The following is a 19,129-nucleotide window of genomic DNA, read 5'->3' as shown; positions in this document are numbered from 1 at the left end:
CCGTAAGACCGATTTTGCAACCGTATTTCTGTTTGTCACCATGATACTTGCAGCACCATTATTAGCTCACCTCAGTTTGCTTTATCAAAAACATCATGCCAATTTTGTGGTGAAAAAAGTTATCTTCTTGCATCCATTGCATTAAAAATAGGGGACAATTTCCATAACGAATTCGAAACTACGAATTATTAGAAATTGAATCATTACTTCCGAAACGGTAACGAAGTAAACCGCATATCACATGAAAAACACACGCGTATACTATATATACAAGAATACATTGGCTACTGATGCTACAATAACATACATCACACCACATTTTACTTCGCCCGGAGTCAACACCCGTAATCAGCGTGGCCGAGACACACTAAGCGCCGGCCGTCTTGGAAAAGTCGTCGTTCTGGCTAAGTCAATGAAGGGTACAAAATCGCAAGGTGTAAAAGCCGTTACAGGATAACAAAAGCAATGAAGTATATATCGGATATGGAATAGAAAATACAGCAAATTACATATTCACAGCATTTCGTAGAAGATATTTTAAATTTCAAGTATTTACAAGCGATAAAAACGTCGCGGATTTCCAAAGCCAAAGAGCTCTTGCGTTTATTAAGCAGATTTTATACTATTCTGAGCAAGACGCGTTCATTGATAGTGACAAGAAATCATTCTGTTATAATGTCTTCAATTAGTTGCTCCATTATGACATAGCCGTGAACTCCTTAATAGCCTCCTCCTTTTTTCTCTTTATTTCTCTCACTCTCCTCCTTATTTTCTCACTCCACGATGCTCCATGGGCTTCCATACCTAAGGTTAAATGAATAAGTACGGGCTCAGTCCCAAAAGAAGAACTACAGCTTAACGCCTAATATCATTAGTAGTGAGGCAGTAAACGGTGAGTAGTTTTATCCCTGCTAATAACTTACTTGGTATTTTTTAATACTGTGAAAAATTCAGGCCTTGCCCCGCGTATGCTCTTTCTCCCTGATAGGTAGAGTCCTGAGAGAGCGCAGCATCCACCTGGGAGCGGAATTCATCCCCGATGTAGCTATCCTGTAGCATGGGTGTGAGATGATTAATCATCATGAATGAATGAATGGCAATTAAAAGCTGCATTCCCAACTGACATTTACCTGAGACAACTCTGCTTGTGAGAGTCCAAGTTGGCTCATACCCTGGCTGATGGGTTGACTCATTGACAGTCCTGTCCCGTATCCTTGAGTTAGTGGTGCTGGAGAATTTACAAAAGAACGTATAAGTTGTTGGTCTACTGATGCTGGCGTTGTAAGGGATTAACTTTGTAGTTCCATTTCTTGTTGGTTGTCGCCATTTTACAGGAAAAAATCACACGTTTGAAGCAGTTTTTATCATTAAAATGTTAACCTTTATACGAATTTATCACATTTGGGGCAAAAATTGAGTCAAATTAATATTCAAATACAACCTTCATACCAGTGTAATCATGAATAAATAAAGATTTTATTGCCAACATACCTTGGGAGAAGTTTTGTGTCATTTCCTGTGATTGTGTTGCTTGCTGGCTTGCCCCTCCTGCCTGTGCTTGGCGACTGTTTCGGCTCAACCTTGGTGCTCGGCGTGGTGGACGACCTGGAAATACAGAAACTAAAACGTAAGAAATATTGGCCGGCAAGGTTGTAAAGGTAAACAGCTGCTCTACAGACAACACTGACTCGAAAATTTGTAAAACATTCTGCTTTACCTTGCTGTTGTCCATTGAAGTAGTTTGGTGGTATAGCCGGGTTCATATACATGTTTACTGGGACAGGCAGACTTGCTGCAACTTGTTGGACTTGCAGGCTGGCTTGGGGGTTTATCATTCCAATCTGGTCGTGGGTCTGGTAGTACTGCTGTCTTGGAGGAATATTCCCTGTAAGTTTGCAATGAATTTTAAGTCATAAAAAAACCTTTAAAACTAACCAGGTAAATATGCAGTGAGTAGCAGTACACTGAGATATTTCATAAAGATATTTTTCCATACCATTGTAGTTGACAGTTCTGTCATAAGCTCCTCCAGGTATCAGTGCTTCCCTTGCATCCCACATGGCCGTGCTCATGTATCTCCCTCCCTGGGAATAAAGCAGGTTTAAATTAATAGTTGATATATGAACTAAGATTAATATTTAACCTGATAAATAATTAAATACACTAAACCATATACTACAAAAATGGGATATATACTGCAAGGATATGCAAGCTACATAATAGTGGAGGCACATTGAGAACCAAATCCAAACCTACAGGGTTTAGAACATTGGTAAGTTTTCGTGGTTTGGAAAACTGCATCAAACTCTCTTTCAAGTTTCCAAGTGGCCCTTCCACCAGTGCCCGCTGTTCTTTGAAGTAGGTCAGAAGATGATTCCAAAGAGGTTGTTTGGAAAGTGCTTTCGGACTTCCAACGATGATCACTCCGAATCTGCAACATAAAAACAATGAAACATTAGTCCAACGTAGACATCATGGAAGGAAATGTGGAGATCATAAAGTGTATGACGTTTACCTTGCACGAGTTAGCGCGACGTTAAGTCGTCTGGGATCGTTCAAGAAACCGATGCCCTGGTGTTCATTTGCCCTGACACATGATAATATAATGAAGTCCTTCTCACGTCCTTGAAATGCATCCACACTGGCAATTTCCACTTCCTATAAGACATTTAACCATTTATCACTTCGTAACCCAAGTAAAGTTCATATTTGTAACTGCCGTATGACTGACACTAATACATAAACAGTGAAGAGAAAAGTAATACCAGGAATTAAACAACTGCTAGTTGTTTAGTTAATTACTGAGTTGAATTTTGACCTTACAAGTGAAGGCACCAAACAAACCTACGTGTACAAAAACAACTCACCATATAAAGTTTGGAGTGCAATGAGCCAGAGTATTGCATGTATTGAACAAGATACGAGCGCTGTCCTTCGTATGGGGTGATTATTCCAATCTGTTCTGGCTTGATGCCACTCTTGAGGAATTTTGTTGTGATCCTTTCTACAACTGCTGCTTCCGTACTGCAATATATTCCAAGTTACTGCCTGACTAATAAATGTTGGAAGCATTTTAGCAAGGAATTTTATTGTTACCGGTTCAAGTAGGAAGTTCCTGAGCTTGCTATTTCCTCTTGCCCTGAGGTTTTGTAGAAAAACATTGGCTTGTCTGGTGAAGGCCATGAAAAGCTTAAACCTTTTCTCATTCTTTCGCCTGAAAAAAAGAGAACGACTTTGATTTAAAATTAAATACGCCACAATTTGGAAATAAGATATGATCTTTATATTTAAACATAGTTGAATGTTGGTAAGAAGAAGGCCGGTTAATCAATTTCAAGTTTTTTAATTTGAAATAGTGACCTGCAGTCACACCATTCTGAAGAGAACCTTCATAGAAAATGTTGGAGGGAAAGGCAGACAAGGCAGGATGCATTCTGTACTGGACCTAAAAGATATAGACAACGTAATTAAGCGAAAAAGATTACTTAAAAGGTTTTGAGTTGTTTGAGATTCTCTGAAAATTATTTAAAAATTATATTAAAAAACAACAAGAAATTTTGCTAAAAAACTAAGCAGACAACACCGACTTGATTTCCAAAATGAAAGATATTAGTGCAAATATCTAATGGACAGAAAAAGTTTTTTCAATTATTTACAAAATTACTTACTTGTAATCTAATTGGACGGATACCGAGGACAACAAGACGTTCAAAGAGAGATTGAGCAAGTCCGGCGTTGGCTGCTTTCTTGCACATGACTACTGGTCCCAACTGGCAGTGGTCACCAACCAAAATCAACTAAAACAAACAAATCCACCTTAAAGTTATCATAAGATGATCATCAATTAGGGCACCAAAGAACATAAATACATCATGTATGAAACAGACTCAAATGGAGGCAGATCATGAGCAGGAATGTTAGAATACCTGCTTTGCTCCAAGCACCACAGGAACCATGCATTCTGGTTCGGTGGCTTGGGTGCTCTCATCTATGAGAATCGATCTGAAGCGGAATCGAACCAAGCGTGGGTCACCAGCGCCAACACAGGTTGAGCAAATCACATCAGCATTCTAAGTGGATTAATTAAAAATTTATGAAAACAAACTCAAGAACTGAAGTTGATATGAATAAAAAATTCATAAATTAAATAGAAGTTAAATTAGGAAGGTAATATGTCAAATTGTCGGCTATTTGGCCGTGACAATAACAGTTGACCAAATTACTGAGAATGATATAAACCTGCAGTAGTTCCCTTTCAGCATTGCGCTTGAGAGCACGATAACGCTTTTCATCATTTGATGATAGCTCACCAGTCTCGTCTTTCAACTGTTGTAACTTCTGAAGTTCAGGGAGTCTGAAGATAAATAAAAATTTATCACACATCCGATATGGCATAGATTACAAAGAAGGTGGGAAATCAAACAAAAATGTATGATTAATCCCTTAAATTAAATATTGGGTGATTTCGTAATAGCATTGTAAGTACTTAAGGTAATAAGCAACTTACGATCCCATGCTTCTGACTTGATTGTGCAAGGAAAGAAATGAAACATTGGAATCAATTGCTTCGCGACTCTTTGCGCATAGACGAACCACCTTCAGCCCTGTGCGATGAATCTTCTCTGTTAGTTGGTCGACAGCAATGTTACTCGGTGCACAGACCAACACTTGACTGCAATAACAAGTTTTCAAAAACTGAAACAAAAACTAAGATGAAGAAATAGTAAACCTTCATTTTATTTCACAATTATGCTAAGTTGCTAGCATTTCCCTAAAATGCTGTTTTAAGAAAGTTAGTAGCATGCTCGAAACTTCAAAAGTAACAAACAGAAAGTGAAATGTTTTTGATGGAACTAATAAGAGGAAGACAGACCCTTGACCACAGGATTTGACGAGATGATAGACGATGGTTGCACTAGTCACAGTTTTCCCAGTTCCAGGCGGACCTTGGATGAGACAAAGTGGACGCTGGAGAACAGTCTTTACAGCATATACCTAAAAAATATAATTAAGAAGATAAAATCTGAAACTAATGATTGACAAAGAGCTACACTGCTATAGATTATGATTAAAATACACAGACACAGTAAAAAAACATCGGAAAAACCTGAGAATGGTTGAGCTCTGGTAAGCCTGGAGCGGAAAACCTTTTTGGTAAATTAGTTTTCAGGGATTGCTCATCAACTTCATGTCCAAGCAGCCTGTGGTAGATATATGCCGACACCGATGCTTCATCTACTGCAAAGGTCTTCATTGAACTTTGCATCCTGCAATACAATGATTCTGTAAAAGCCACCATAAACTTTCTTGAACTTATGTTCTACAATCCCAAACTTGTGACACCAAAAGAGTCAACAGTAACAATTCAAACATGCCTACTTTCATAAGCTATCACATATAAAATAAATACATAGTTCCAAAACACATCATCCAATGAAGAGTAGGATCTGTATTGGACACAAGTAGCAAGTGTTACCTGTCAAATGAAGTTGACTTCCATACAAAATCCACCTGAAAATTTCTGGTATGCTCAGTTGGCACACCTGCTGATGATCGCAGTTCCATCGCTATCTCATCTCCAAAATCTTTTTAATTTGGTTAAGGACAGAACGGCAACGTTTGTTTTTTAACAAATTATTAAAGACAAACAGGTAAAATTTATTTCATGAGTAAATTTCTCGTTACACGGATTTATTAATAAACAAAAAACTTCCAAAACAAACATATACCACTGATGTATATTTGTCAAATTCATATGAAATTGTTTACTTTAAGCAAACATATATAAAATATTAAAAAATTACAACTGTATATATAAATATAACATAACAATGATCTGATCGTATCAAATGCAAAGGATACTGTCCGGAACTTTCACGACATGACCTTTGCCCTCCCAGGATGTCCCAAGATGTCGCAAACTAATCTCATCTCCCTTCATAAGTTTCATGTCTAAAGCAAATCATATCGGTAACAAAGTTAATATTCATAGTAAGTTATAATTTTTTAATCAAATCAAATCAACATTTAATATTATCAATTTCATAGTAATTATTCATAGTAAGTAGTAGTAAATTCTTTATTCTATTACGTAACATTTTAGTAATTCAAGGTTGCAATATACAGACAACCATAACAGGTAATAAGGAACCCAAACCCCAAAAATACACTTCCCCTAAATTTTCCCCAGATAAAATCCCCAAGACCTAGCCTCGAAAAATGGATGAGAAAGACAGAAAGCAAGACATTCTCTTGGGTTATAACTTATAAGCAATGTCATTGCCATGACAAAATCTGCTTGCTTTTAAATAAATGCTATATCTGCTTCTTCAATGAAGGTAAACAATAAATGTCGGGTAGAGATATGGAAATTTTATTCCGCTAAATTGTAACATCTATTTAGGAAGCAAGGTAGCGTTGAAGAATAGGAATTAGGTCATTATGTAAATACCAGTTTGTTTACTTTTGAAATTCAAGACTATTTGTCTGGTGAATGGTGAAAGTCTTTAAAGTTTTAGTCCATAGAATGCCCATAGAAGGACAGTTTTTCAGAAACTTACAAAACATACTTTCAAAGTAATGCTTAGTGCCTAATAAGTGTGATATAATTTTTATAACAAAATTTTTAGCATTAGAAAACTACTACACTGTAAGTCTAAAAGATGTATAAATTTTACTGTAATTTCAACAGGGTCAGTCAAGTTTAAAAGAAAAAAGGTGCATATTATACTGTGATAAGTGATTTGGCACCGCTGACTGGTAAACAAAAATAATTATATAATAAAGTGTTCACTAATATAAAGCTAAAAAAATTAATTTTATCTTTTTAAATCAACTTTTGAGCAGATTTTTTTAAGGAATTTAAGAATGTTTTGTCAAGAGCAAGATATATCAGTCATGCATGATAACACAAGGTATGGACTTGTCCTGTTGCAGTGTAATGTATGTAGTGTAACATGTGCAGTGCCATATATGTGTGCATTAGTGTAGTTGCACTTCTGTTTCAAGTTAAACTTAACAATTTAATGTGAACATGCAGAACTGTGAACTTGTCATTTGAAAAATGCACAATTGGTAAGTCATAACTATAAAACTGAAAATAGGGTTTGTGTATTTAATGGGTAAAGCTATGTAGAAAGTTGTAATAGATTCAATCAAAGAGAAAATATAAGATGATGATATTTAAATCCAAAAATTAATTCTTATCTAATGTAAAACATTTGAATTTTATTCCTTTATGTTATAGCATTAATCCAATGCAACAGCACAGACCGAGGTGATCAGGCAATTTACCAAGTGAACCAAAGTGATGCTTCAACAAAATTATCAGATGAAGTTTTCTTTGATGATAAAGGTGACTGCATTTCAATAATAAGACGGAACAGCTAGTGTAGTAAACATAGTGTCCCAAACTTCTTCTTTATGTCTCCCGTATTGCACTATAGTATGTTTTCAAATGGATAATAGTTTAGAATTTAATAGCTGAATAACTTGGCCAATTTATTCTTTTAAGCCTGGTTAAATTACTTTCAGAGACTTCATCAAGCAAAACTGCAGAAGATAGTGTCAAAGCAACTCACAAGTTGCTTTCTAAGAAGAAAGACTGGCCGGCGTATCTCCATCACATTTCATATCTCTTCAAGCTTTACAAAAGTTCATTGCAAATTGATGAATGTCCAGATTCGTCGGAAAATCGAAGAAAACTCATTGAAGCGATCACCGCAAAAGCAAAAGCCTACGAGGTTGAAATCATTGCTCATAAGTTGCGGAAACGATCAAAACATGTTGAAGCTTCGATGTTGTACAGCATAGCAGCTGCCATGTATGGAAGTTTTGAAAATCAGGACGACGGCTTGAAGGGTATCGTTAAATGCATGGAGGGAATCAAGTTTGCTGTCTGCGACTTACCTTTGCAAAATAATGAAATAAAGAAAATAGCTGAAGACAAAATCATACCAATCATGGTTGAAATAAAAGACCAGATAAAACAAATGGCTGTCCTTGACAACCAAACAAAAATACGCCATGAAGCTCTTGCTTGCACTTCATCTCTTTGGCTAAAGATGCAGTTGGTGACAGAGAATCATTCAAGGACCTGATTGAGAAAGCACTTGCTCTTCTAAAAGAAGAATTCAAGGATGCTGCAAATTATCAGCTCTTTGGAGTTCTCCTGAATAATCAGGGTGTTGCAATGGAAAGGGAGACAGAATTTGCACAAGCAGAGGAGCTTTTTAATCAGTGTTTAGAAGTATACCGAAAAGTGAAAGATTACAAGACTGAAAAGGCAAAGTCCAGCCATCTCAGCGATGCCGAAAAAAACCTAAAAATTGTCAAGATGAAAAAATTGCAAAAGCAAAAAATGCAGAAGTGATGATGGCAACTGGAGTAGATAAAATAGCACATTTTTCATCAACATTGGTGTTATCGTAATTTACACAAAGCTGTGCATTTATTATATCTGTAAATATATGACTAGGTTTTGCTATACACACTACAGATACCGCTTTGTAAACTTAGCTGCTTTTAACTTTGAGGTTGGTTGTTAGGAACAATTGTAACAAGAAAAATAGAGTTCACGTATTTTAACACTACTAGCATACTTTGTCTATATGAATCGTATTGGTGTACCAGATATGTGTACAGTTATACACTTTACTCGTACAATTAATTTAAATAAAGCACATTCTATAGTACAACAATGTTTGAAATTTATTAGTGTTATGTTTCAACAACAAGTCAGTTTCTTTAGTGTCATGTGAAATACTTAGCCCCGAGTTCTATTTCATGATTGAGCCTTTTAAATCAATTTTCTTGATAAAATTGTAAAGAAGATAAACAAACAGTTCAGTTTAACATTATGCAAGAACAGTGAATTTTAGCCAACTAAGTTTGTCAAAAAATTGAACAATACGCCAACAGCAAACGAGTTATTGCATAAACCAATAAATACAGTGGAACCCTAGTAGCTTTGGGACTGACGAAAAATGGTCCCATTACTGAGGTGATTTTATTTCCGAAGGTTGATCTCGAATCAAAGGTTTCATTTGTAAACCGGCTCTGCCACTTTAAAAACATATCGGTATTGCCAACATTGACTTGCTAACATATTGCTACTCGAACGTGCTTAGTTGCTTGCAATGAAGTTGTAAATAACTTCCATTGTTATGGTTGGCAGCAGCTGCCATCGTGTTAGGTAACTACAGGCATTATTTTGTAATAGGAGCCTTTTTATACTATGATAACGTGTTTGCAAATTACTAACGAGTAACAAACTGTCCAATTGGTCACCTTAGCAAGGTTATTATAGGCATTTGGTGCAGAATAAGAAGTGTTCGCGTTACCATGAGTTAAATGCATGTAAAAGAACGGAAAAATTTTGACACTGAAAAAAGTGGTCACAAAACTGAGGCAATCTCATAATTGGAGTTCCAAAGTACTTGACAGTACTCAAGGTTTGAACTTATCATACTGATTAAGCAAAGCAATTAAAGCAAAATATCAAATTATGCATGATTGTCAAGTTATTTACTGAATATATGCCAAAGTTAAGATTTACCAGAATCTGTTTTCGGTAACTGAAAGTGTGCCAGGCGTTTCTTATTAAGTCCAATATCCCATCGTACACCAACATTTGCTTGGGTCTGAGATTCTTTCAGCCTTCTATCATAATCAGCTTCAAGCTTGACAAGTGGGCCAAAGATATTTTGATACTGGTAGGCATCTTCATATCTGGGAAAATCAACGATGTTATGACAATATACCAAATGTAACTATACCGCAATAGGGATAGTATGGCCATATTACTTCTGCTGCAAGTTATGCTTTCAGTCATATTTGTTAGCAAAAATACTCAAAATCTGACAATCCGACTGAAGTTTGGACCATCGTTACATGATAAGTGGAAAAATAGATGAAATTTTAATGTTGATATACCTACAGGTTGCTGTGCTATGAGTGAAAAAAAATACTCCATGCCTTAACTACTTGCCCGTCTGCAGGCAGGCAGCACAAAAAAGAATATGCTGAAATATGTGAAAAAAACGAAATCTTGAGTGAATTTTGGTTCCTAATATGTGATTACTCAAGGAAGTTTAGGTCAATTATAATTTTATATACTGAAAATATTAATCTTTCCACCTGATTATTCGATTTTGCATTAACAACTGCAAGAAGCATAAAAAATATTATAGATATTATACTAGCATTTCTAATTTCTACTTTCAAGAAGCAGTTAGCAAGAGATTTCCTCAATATATAAGCAGCCCTTGCCTAAAAGCTATACAAAAAAATAATTATGAGCCACCCTTGAATGTGAGCTGTATCAACCAATCACTGAGCATAACGTATTTCACCAACATTAGGCGATACGGTCCATTGTCAGGAATGATGTACAGGTAGGTTGCGAGTTGGGTTTGAACCAGAAAATTAATTTGTAATAGGTTTATTGCTTTTCTATTTTTTTATGTGGAAATACCTAAGCAGAACCGCTTGGGGTTCTTCATCTACACCAGGCTTTTCAAGATCTTCAATAGTAGCATCCCCGTTTTCCTGAAAAATCAGAATATCAAGTTGGAAGCATTGAATTCCACTACCATAGTTTCTATTATCGATATGCGTAAGAATATGTGAAAAACGGTGCGGTAGACAATACATTCTTGAATTTCCAATACTGTACTATACATACAAATATTGTGATAAAGCAAAGACAGAAGATGCAGTTACTCTAACCTTCCATAACTCTTCCAGTTTGTTAATCTGCTGTGCAGTGATCTGTCGAGCACGCATTTGCTCTTCCTCCGATGGAATTTTTACGAGCCAGTTGAGGAAACAACGATCCTGGATGAGAGGAGACCACTGAGAGGCATCCCTAGAAAAATGAAGGAATTGTTTCATTTCAAGTGACATCACGATGTAATAAGTGTCATATTATTAAACCAACAATGGGTAACATTTATGCGTAATTAACAATATCTTTGTACACTCACCAACTCATATCCTTCAAGCTGCTCTGGTTGGCGCATGGTTGTCTGGGAAAATATGAATAAACATATGCAGAATGACCAAATAAGGAACAAATAACAACACCACAACCACACGTAATTCTTTGATTTTCATTGAGTTATCATATTTTAATATCATTGGCAAAGCTATCACCTGCACAGCAACACAACTACAGAGTCAGCCTTTGCTGGAATATAACCCAGCAGGAAGACATTCCTGCATCCACAATTGTAGCACTCCAACACTGAATCTCCAAGCTGGCCATCTCGATGAAGAGTAACCTCTTTGCATTTCGCTCTCACCAAGTGATTTATAATATGGCTAGATGAAAAAGGAAAAAATTAACTCACCATAATATTACATAAAGATTGCTAGAAAAACATGCCGAACAAAATTTGTGGCTGGAAAATTAGTGATATTTGTTTGTCTGTTGAAAATGATTAAAAAGGAGTAACAGCTTGTAAAAATGTAGTTACTAAAACCTACCTTCCAGAAGTATTCCCTCGGCCATTGCAAAACCACTTGCGAGTACTGTTGCACATAACAACACAGTTGGGGTCATGTATTCCACAGTACCTGCCACAAAAGAAAAGCAAATACAATCATTGAGAAATTTCATAATCATGATCACCAATTATTTATTATCATTTAGTGACAAATTAAAAAATTAAACAACAGCCAGGGTAACTCAAAATTGCATAAAAATCTTATGTTGCGTGTTACCTGCACGCATGTTCCGGAAGATCCTTCGTATAGAATCCATCTTCATCTTCTTCCTCTTCAAAGCAGAGATCAGCGACACCTTGTGTGGCCACGTGAATGCTTTCCTGAAGGCCACCAACAGCATCCTCTCCGGGAACATCCTGAGTCTGCAGATTGCCATTTAATTTAGGATAAAAAGGGTAGCAAAGATGAAAACATTGTTTTGGCATTTTTTTACCCCAAAATTGTCCTTTTAGCATTAATAAGGATTAAATGATACTCACTTGACTATGATCACCAACTTCTACTTGACTTGCTTGACTATGCTGGGTCTGTGTTTGAGTCTGGGTTTGTGATGGTACAGTGAAGTCTGTGAACTCATATTCACTTGCCTGACATGACAAAGATTAAGAATTAATGTATATATATATATAATAATTGCTCTAATGGCATCCTTTACAGATTCGATGTATGTTAAAGCAGATTTTGGTTCACACGGTGTACAGTATACGTCTACTATACATTACTTAAAATATCTAACACATACACCTTATATCAAAAGCACTAGCTCTATGTTAACTACTTGGACAATCATATACTACAGATACCAGTAATTCACTTTCCATACCTGCGTATCTCCACCAGCAGCAAGTAGATCACTATCTTCTGTATCCAAGAAGGTTAAAGTTTGAGAACTTGGTCCATAGGCATCTACACTACTCATAATTGCAGTTATTATGTACAACCTATTTGGTAAAAATATACAGGTTTTGCAAACGCAGTTTATACTCTATAAAAATGATTTACATTTAGACAGGCAGTTTTACATTGAATATCAACATGTTTAACAACTAATACATATATATACAAACATCTTAAGATAATGCAATTAATCCGAAAAAGTAGAAATTGCTTGGTCAGAATTATAAATTAAGATAGACAGGAACAGTCAGATAAGTTTGTGATGAAATAAAGTACTTAATATGCAGTTATTAAGTCCACACTTGTACAGCCTACGTCATCCAAAAATTCTCACAGATACTAGAAATAAATTATTAAATTTTTTCAAATTTACTCTTCCGCACCATCGCCCAGGTGTGCTCCTGCACAAATGCCGTGAGCCAAAGCAAAGGTGCAGTGAAGGGCACAGGCTACAGATGAAAGTTAGAGTTGCACTCGCACTTTCTAAAAAAGGCCACATGGGAGAAATTAGTGTTAGACGAAGCCACATAACAAAAGTTCACGATATCATAATGATGGTTCCACATTCAGGTAGTTTTTAATGCTTCATCTCTTAATATAGAACGCATATGGTACACAAACTTGGAGAGATTATTGGTTTCGTTTAACGTATCCTCTATCTTCTTAAGTTGATCAGCAGCAATATTTGGTTCACTCTCTAATACCTTGTAAACACGGTCAACTAGCTGTATTATGACAAAAACAGTAAGGTCACAATTAACTTCAGAGATATTGCGGAACACAAATTGAATTCTGTTGTCTTTAAGTGGTCGAACTTCCAACCCTAAGCATGTTAAGGTCAGGTCCATGCTTTCTTTTAGTAATTTGATCTTCGCCTCCGTTTTTCGAAGTTTACTTTCATTTAACTTCACAAGGTCATCTTGTTCTCTTGATTCCTGATCAAGAAGCTCCTTTAATTTAAGGATTTTGCTCTGAGTCAAAGCATCCTGATTTTCTGTGTCCTCTTTTGCTCTTTTCATCTTCTTTAATTCAGCTTTCAGAGTTTCAGTTATTTTCATAGTTTCTTGAACATCTCTGTTGCTCTTTGCAGCTGACTCATGTAAAGTGATGTAAGATGCCAAGTCCTCCTCCATCTTGTCACCACGGACCTGAAGAGCGGCCTGATAGGAATCCATGAACTCTTTACATCTTTTTTCAGATGTCACAGTCATCAAGTCTGTTTGCTCCGTTAATGACTTCAACTTGCCCAGAAAGTCAATGTTCTTCATTGCCAGTACCTGATGTTGTCTTAATTATATTTCAAAAGATATCCCAAATTTCTACACTGATGGAATGTATTAAACAGAATTGTAAATTGATAAATAAATGTTACAAGTTAATATATCCAATTCGATTATAAATTTCCTCCATAATTTTGTGAAGCTATCATCCACAAAAGGTTAACATTTTTCCCGACCCAAACCTAATCCTATCGTGATACACGACCGATACACGATGACTTCAAATGCAGAAAAGTGTGTACAATGATGACAGGTTAGGAGTAGTGAGGACATATAGTCCACTTATCAGATCACGTGACAGCAACCTCTGTTAGCAACAAATTTTCGCAGCTTCCTTTTTATCTCCACTTACTTCCTGAATTAGGAAGCCGACAACTGTTAGAGATAGCTTTAGCATGTTATGAAAACAAGAAATTCATAAATCTTTTTTTCGTTGATGTACATAGCCTACCAATTTGTCCTTGGTGGTGAATTATAAATTTTCACCTCCAATTTCTAGGTAAAACAGAAATAAACGTAGAAGTAAACATACCCCAAGAATAGCAAGAAAAGGAAGTTCTATGGCAGACATGTAAAAAAATTTCTAAAAACTCAAAACCTTCTTACCAGCGGCATAAAAAAACAAAAAGAGTAAAACTCTGAGTAATTATTCTGGTAAAATATAGCGAAAGACTGTGCAAACATCCAATTATCCAGGCATAATGTAACCATTCCTGCAGATAGAATGCGATATCGTAGGTTAATGTCTACTACGAATTCTACCTCATCCGAACATCTCAATTTTATTTCTATATTAATCTGTTATCTTCAACAATGAGCTGTGCCACCTTCTTCAACTTTTAGTAAAATAGCCACTTTCAAAGATTAAATCTTGGGGTGTTTGATTTGGCAAGCCGGTTGTTCAAATAGCAAAGTATTAACCTACATTAAACAAACATTTCAGTCTGATTTCAAAGAATTGAAATATAATATTCAGTGTTAAATTTCAAAATTATAATACATATATGTAAACAAGGATCTTTTCAAGTCTTCCTTTTAGGCTTTTAGTGTTTTGCAAGATATGCTGCACTAACAAAAGTAGAAAACCTATTACGCTTCGCTTTACGTGACCACCCTATACAATTTATCTTATACAGGATTAGAATAAAAACTAATCTACACAATAGGACTTGTTTCATAAGAATAATTTATGTTATTTCTCAGTCAAAACAACAGAATAGTGAGACATGTCCTGACTATGTCAATGATGATGTCGCTAAGTCATATCAAAAATACATTTGACGTAAGTTTGTAAACTAGGGAGTGGGTCATCCCGTGGATGTCGTATTTCTTCTCTGATGGAAAAGTTCTTTTTAAATTGATTTCTTACATGTGTGTAACTTTATTTATTTTTATTGGTTCAGCCGTTTACAACTACTTCACAAACAGTACATTGTACCTTTATCCGATAGGATGCAAAATGTCTTTGTTATGTTACACTGATGAAAGTATTTCGCTATTGTGTTGTCATGTAAAGATATTGATTTGTCCTCGTTAAAAACCACAAACAAAGCATTTTGCTACATGTTAAAAATACTACCACTCCATTTTCTAAAAATTATGTTATTCTTCATAAAGGTTTTTGAATTCTTTCACAATTTGTCTTCCCAAATAGCGATGCAATTTTTCAAAAACATTTCGTTTGTCCAAAAAAGGTCACCAAAATTACACATTCCTTGGAAATAATAGATACAGTATAGCCTACTATTGCATCTACACATTGACCTATGCAAGTGCTAGGTAACACATTATAAAAAACCGATGCTAAACTTTATGCCTTCAAACATTATCTTAAATTAGCCGAGCTTGTGTCCTAGCATTAACTTCTATCCAATTTTTTTAACATGACATCAATAGAAATGAGATAAAGAAATACTTCTTGTTAACTACAGTATTTCGGTAAAGTAAATATACATCCACAGACTACTATATGTACTGACACATTGACTATGGTTTCGATGTAACATGTCTTTGTGCAATATGTTTCTGTGCTTACTTAAATAATTGTGCGAAAAACTAATGGAAACTTTTTTATATGAAGGTAATGTGCTGGTGCAATTTCTTTTTACCGTACCCTGATGCAAACGACACACTTTTTCTATATTAATACATTATACCCAATACAGCATTATAAGCAGGGTTGCCATACCGTCCTTATTTCTAAGATTTGTCCTTACTTTGAAGGTCCGTGTCTTAGAAAATGTTTTTTTCCTTTTTTCTAAGAAATGTCCTTATTTTCACTTGCGTCCTTATTTTCGTCTTATTTTTAGGGCAGAGTTTCGTATTTTGGGCATTTTGACACCTTTAGTATACCATTTTGTACCAAAGAGATACAAAATTTTAAAACATGCAGATAGTGTCTCGTTTTTTTTTGTTTTTTTGTTAGGAACATTGGTTGTTTTCTCCTGTTGTGCATTTTTTAAGGTGATATTCGTCTTTCGTTTCCTAGTCGTGCTTATTTTTGAGTTGAGACCGATGGCAACCCTGATTATAAGTGAAGCTACACGTACCCTATCAGTATAACGTGGCTTGACTATGCTCCAAAAATCAATTATTAAAGCCGGTTATTGTTTCCTCACAATCAATTAGTTACATTTTAAATTCAAGCTGATGTGTAGTATTTCCTTGACGTGGGACGTTTGATGGACAAGAATTTAGGTTGTAAATGTTCAATTACTTGTCTTAGGGTACTATAAATTAGGGCTTACTATAAATCACACAATATCGGCTTTAAAGGAAACTGTTCAACATGTTAAAAATTTTTTGTAAAATATTTAACCAATTGAACAAACCCACCTTCAGTATTCATACAAATTCAACACCTTTCATGCTATTTTTTTGGTTTAATGACAGGGGTTAGACCTGTAAATGTTCCATTTTTTTGCTTACTGCTATAGTTAAAGGAGAGTCACTTATACAGAGAGAGAAAGGAATGTCTTGCTATGTTAGAAATATTTTAATCGCCGAAGTGTCGCATCTAGTAATCGCGTAAAGTTAAACAGTTTTCGAGCTAGATGGCCATCTATTAATGATAACAATCAAATAAACACCTGGCAGTTGTGCTTACAAGTAAATGCTTGCCAACCTGAACCTGAGAGCACACATTAACATATTTTAGTTATGAGGCTAAATATTTTGCATACAATAAGTATATCTCAAATAAATATAATTTGTTGGAATGCTTTCGCTTAATGATGCTGAACTTTAGTGTGTGACTGTGAGCATGCAGTTTAATTTTCAATGCAAATGATTGGGGTTGGTAATACCAACTTGGTATAGACTTGATCTATGGCCATGAATATCCATAACACAATTACGTCTACTTACTATCTTTAGTAGAAAAAAATATTGGTAAGCTGTTGCTGGCATGGTTTTTGAAAATGATAACATTGGTGAGGATTCCCCATCAATGATCACCCCTTCAAAATGACCAGACTGCAGAGTTTGGCATAGGCGCACTCAATACTGCTTTTCATGATCTTCAGTACATTATTTTGCGCTTAATGACTCGGACAGAACTTCTGTGCACTCATCATACCCTTCCCGAGTTACTGTCAGGGTGGCAAAATTTTTTCGACTGCGTTTACTTAACAATGGAAAATGTCGACCCATTTTGATTCCTTTTTAAATTACAAGCGTTCTGGGCATTGGATTGTAAAGATTTTGTTCAGGTGAGTTGCATATGAATTCCTTTACGCACTAAAAAAAATTTGAAAATATATTGCCCAGTTATTATTTTAGTGGTTTGAGTTATATACACTGGACTATTTCGATACGAAGTTCGACACCATGTTACGTGGTCAGTGTAGTATGCAACGAAAAATGCGTAAGAGCTTGCGTAGTACCTGCAACGCGTTTGAATGTAATAATTCGGTTTGTATTTACTTCAAGTTGATTATTTTTAACTTTGCTTGCTTGACCAAATAAATTAGCCCATGTAGCACAACACAAATTACACGCCAACTCCTACGAATTTTACATTGCATTCTTCGCTGACCACGTATCTAGACGTCATACGAGACAAGCTCAGTGCATAGGATTCAAACCACTGTAAAATAAAGCTGGGCAACGTATTTTTAATTTTTTTTTTTAGCGTGTTAAGGAGTTCATATGCAACTCACCTGAGCGAAATCTTTACCATCTAATGCCCAGGATGTTTGTGATTTAAAAAACAATCAAAGTGGATCAACAATTTTTATTGTTAAGTACAAGCGATCAAAAAAATCTTTCCACACAAAAAAGTGGCAGCAGTAACTCGAAAAGCATCTATATTTTTGTGATTTAAAGATGGAATATGACAATCTGTTACAATCACATTACTGTGTAACTGCACTTGCACACCTAAGTGCGCGCTTCCAATGCATCTGAGCTTTTTTGCACACCGCACTTGTCATTTTAGTTGTTTGGCGCATCCAAGATCTTGTTTTAAATGGCCATACACTGCAGTTGGGCCATTCCTTTCATACTACCCCCATTCTGTACGTAACGTTACCAACCCTACTCAATGTATCCTGCATTGTGCACTAGACCCCAAGTACACTGTACAATCACAACCGGTCCACAGGCCACAAGTCTACAGAGCTTGGCATACCCACACTCAATAACCTATTGCTTTTTATGAGCTTTAGTGCCGCATTTAATGTAGGCCTACGTTATTTGGGTCTAGTATAGAAGTCCACAACCACAGGATGCTTTTGCACATTAAACCCCAGCTACTCAAATTGTTACGTCATCTGGTCATGCACTTTATACTATCCTAGACCCCGTTCAGCCATTATTTTGCATTTAATGACTTGTACAGAACTTTAGATTCAATTTTCAATTGATTTGAAGTTTTAATATTTCAAATTAGGCCTATGTAACCTACATTACTGTGTTATTGCGCACTTTCATTGCATCTGAGTATTTCTTCGCACCGCACTTATCCTTTTTAATTGTTTGGCGCAGCCAAAACTGCAAGATCTTGCTGAAAATGGACATATAAGCTACTTTGCACTCCGACAATCCAAATCTACGCCTCTACGGCATAGACTAAACTAGGTTCAATGGTACCGTTATAATTCAATCTTAAGCCATTTCTTAAACCGGCAATAGGTCTTAGCATGCATAACGGGTATCACGTGTAACAACGCTAGACGCGCTCGTCATTACCGCCTATAGCCCACTTTTTCTCCGTTCCTTCAAATAAAAACTTCCTTTAAAATCAAGCAAGCAAGAAAAAAATGAAAATCCATCAGCTCACTTAAAGGATTTCTATGTCCCATTCAAACCATCATAAACATCTTGTAAAACACGTTGTAAAGTTCATAGATTTCGTTCACACTAACTGCTTACTTTACAAATTCACGATATAAATAGAAATAACTAGCTTTGAATTCGGACTATTTGGTTTTTGGAATTAAATG

The 19,129-nt window shown here is 35.7% G+C and overlaps 3 protein-coding genes across 6 annotated transcripts; 1 reads left to right on the top strand and 2 right to left on the bottom strand.

The window, feature by feature from the left end:
• Positions 1 to 102: 102 nt before the first annotated feature.
• Positions 103 to 12,511, bottom strand: LOC143447366 (regulator of nonsense transcripts 1-like). The gene is made up of 28 exons (XM_076947429.1): positions 12,332 to 12,511; positions 11,988 to 12,095; positions 11,725 to 11,870; positions 11,488 to 11,577; positions 11,155 to 11,322; positions 10,986 to 11,027; positions 10,729 to 10,867; positions 10,475 to 10,548; positions 9,557 to 9,729; positions 5,863 to 5,952; positions 5,477 to 5,585; positions 5,108 to 5,267; positions 4,874 to 4,995; positions 4,508 to 4,672; positions 4,240 to 4,354; positions 3,927 to 4,070; positions 3,669 to 3,797; positions 3,361 to 3,445; positions 3,097 to 3,214; positions 2,868 to 3,024; positions 2,516 to 2,658; positions 2,257 to 2,431; positions 1,997 to 2,084; positions 1,718 to 1,885; positions 1,492 to 1,605; positions 1,131 to 1,228; positions 924 to 1,050; positions 103 to 804 (listed from the first exon to the last, which is right to left on the bottom strand). Exons 1-27 carry the CDS (start codon positions 12,425 to 12,427, stop codon positions 934 to 936), a joined length of 3,333 nt encoding a protein of 1,110 aa, XP_076803544.1. The 5' UTR covers positions 12,428 to 12,511; the 3' UTR covers positions 103 to 804; positions 924 to 933.
• LOC143447368 (uncharacterized) lies at positions 6,139 to 8,628 on the top strand. 4 transcript variants are annotated; one of them, XM_076947436.1, is made up of 6 exons: positions 6,139 to 6,338; positions 6,692 to 6,759; positions 6,847 to 6,914; positions 7,040 to 7,074; positions 7,247 to 7,354; positions 7,534 to 8,628. In XM_076947436.1, the coding sequence occupies exons 3-6, from the start codon at positions 6,868 to 6,870 to the stop codon at positions 8,097 to 8,099; spliced, it is 756 nt and encodes a 251-aa protein (XP_076803551.1). In that variant the 5' UTR covers positions 6,139 to 6,338; positions 6,692 to 6,759; positions 6,847 to 6,867; the 3' UTR covers positions 8,100 to 8,628. The 4 variants fall into 4 exon arrangements, with proteins under 4 accessions (XP_076803551.1, XP_076803549.1, XP_076803550.1 ...); XM_076947434.1 differs by having other exon boundaries at positions 6,692 to 6,914; XM_076947435.1 differs by having other exon boundaries at positions 6,139 to 6,759.
• Positions 12,450 to 17,326, bottom strand: LOC143447369 (uncharacterized). The gene has a single exon (XM_076947437.1). The coding sequence runs from the start codon at positions 13,671 to 13,673 to the stop codon at positions 12,972 to 12,974; it is 702 nt and encodes a 233-aa protein (XP_076803552.1). The 5' UTR covers positions 13,674 to 17,326; the 3' UTR covers positions 12,450 to 12,971.
• Between the last annotated feature and the right edge of the window lie 1,803 nt (positions 17,327 to 19,129).

Source organism: Clavelina lepadiformis, chromosome 2, assembly GCF_947623445.1.
Source record: "Clavelina lepadiformis chromosome 2, kaClaLepa1.1, whole genome shotgun sequence".
NCBI classification, from domain to species: domain Eukaryota; kingdom Metazoa; phylum Chordata; class Ascidiacea; order Aplousobranchia; family Clavelinidae; genus Clavelina; species Clavelina lepadiformis.
The sequence above is the reverse complement of the archived record's forward strand: the minus strand, read 5'-3'. Positions and strand labels throughout refer to the sequence as shown.

Excerpts from the sequence above, each read along its gene's own strand:
- LOC143447368 (XM_076947436.1), top strand. The coding sequence starts at position 6,868 with ATGTTTTGTCAAGAGCAAGATATATCAGTCATGCATGATAACACAAG. Across the intron at positions 6,915-7,039 it reads GTCATGCATGATAACACAAG|AACTGTGAACTTGTCATTTG; the intron begins GTATGGACTTGT and ends GTGAACATGCAG. Across the intron at positions 7,355-7,533 it reads AGTTTTCTTTGATGATAAAG|AGACTTCATCAAGCAAAACT; the intron begins GTGACTGCATTT and ends AATTACTTTCAG.
- LOC143447366 (XM_076947429.1), bottom strand. The coding sequence starts at position 12,427 with ATGAGTAGTGTAGATGCCTATGGACCAAGTTCTCAAACTTTAACCTTC. Across the intron at positions 5,953-9,556 it reads GTTACCGAAAACAGATTCTG|ACATGAAACTTATGAAGGGA; the intron begins GTAAATCTTAAC and ends GATTTGCTTTAG. Across the intron at positions 3,215-3,360 it reads TCAGAATGGTGTGACTGCAG|GCGAAAGAATGAGAAAAGGT; the intron begins GTCACTATTTCA and ends TCTTTTTTTCAG.
- LOC143447369 (XM_076947437.1), bottom strand. The coding sequence starts at position 13,673 with ATGAAGAACATTGACTTTCTGGGCAAGTTGAAGTCATTAACGGAGCAA.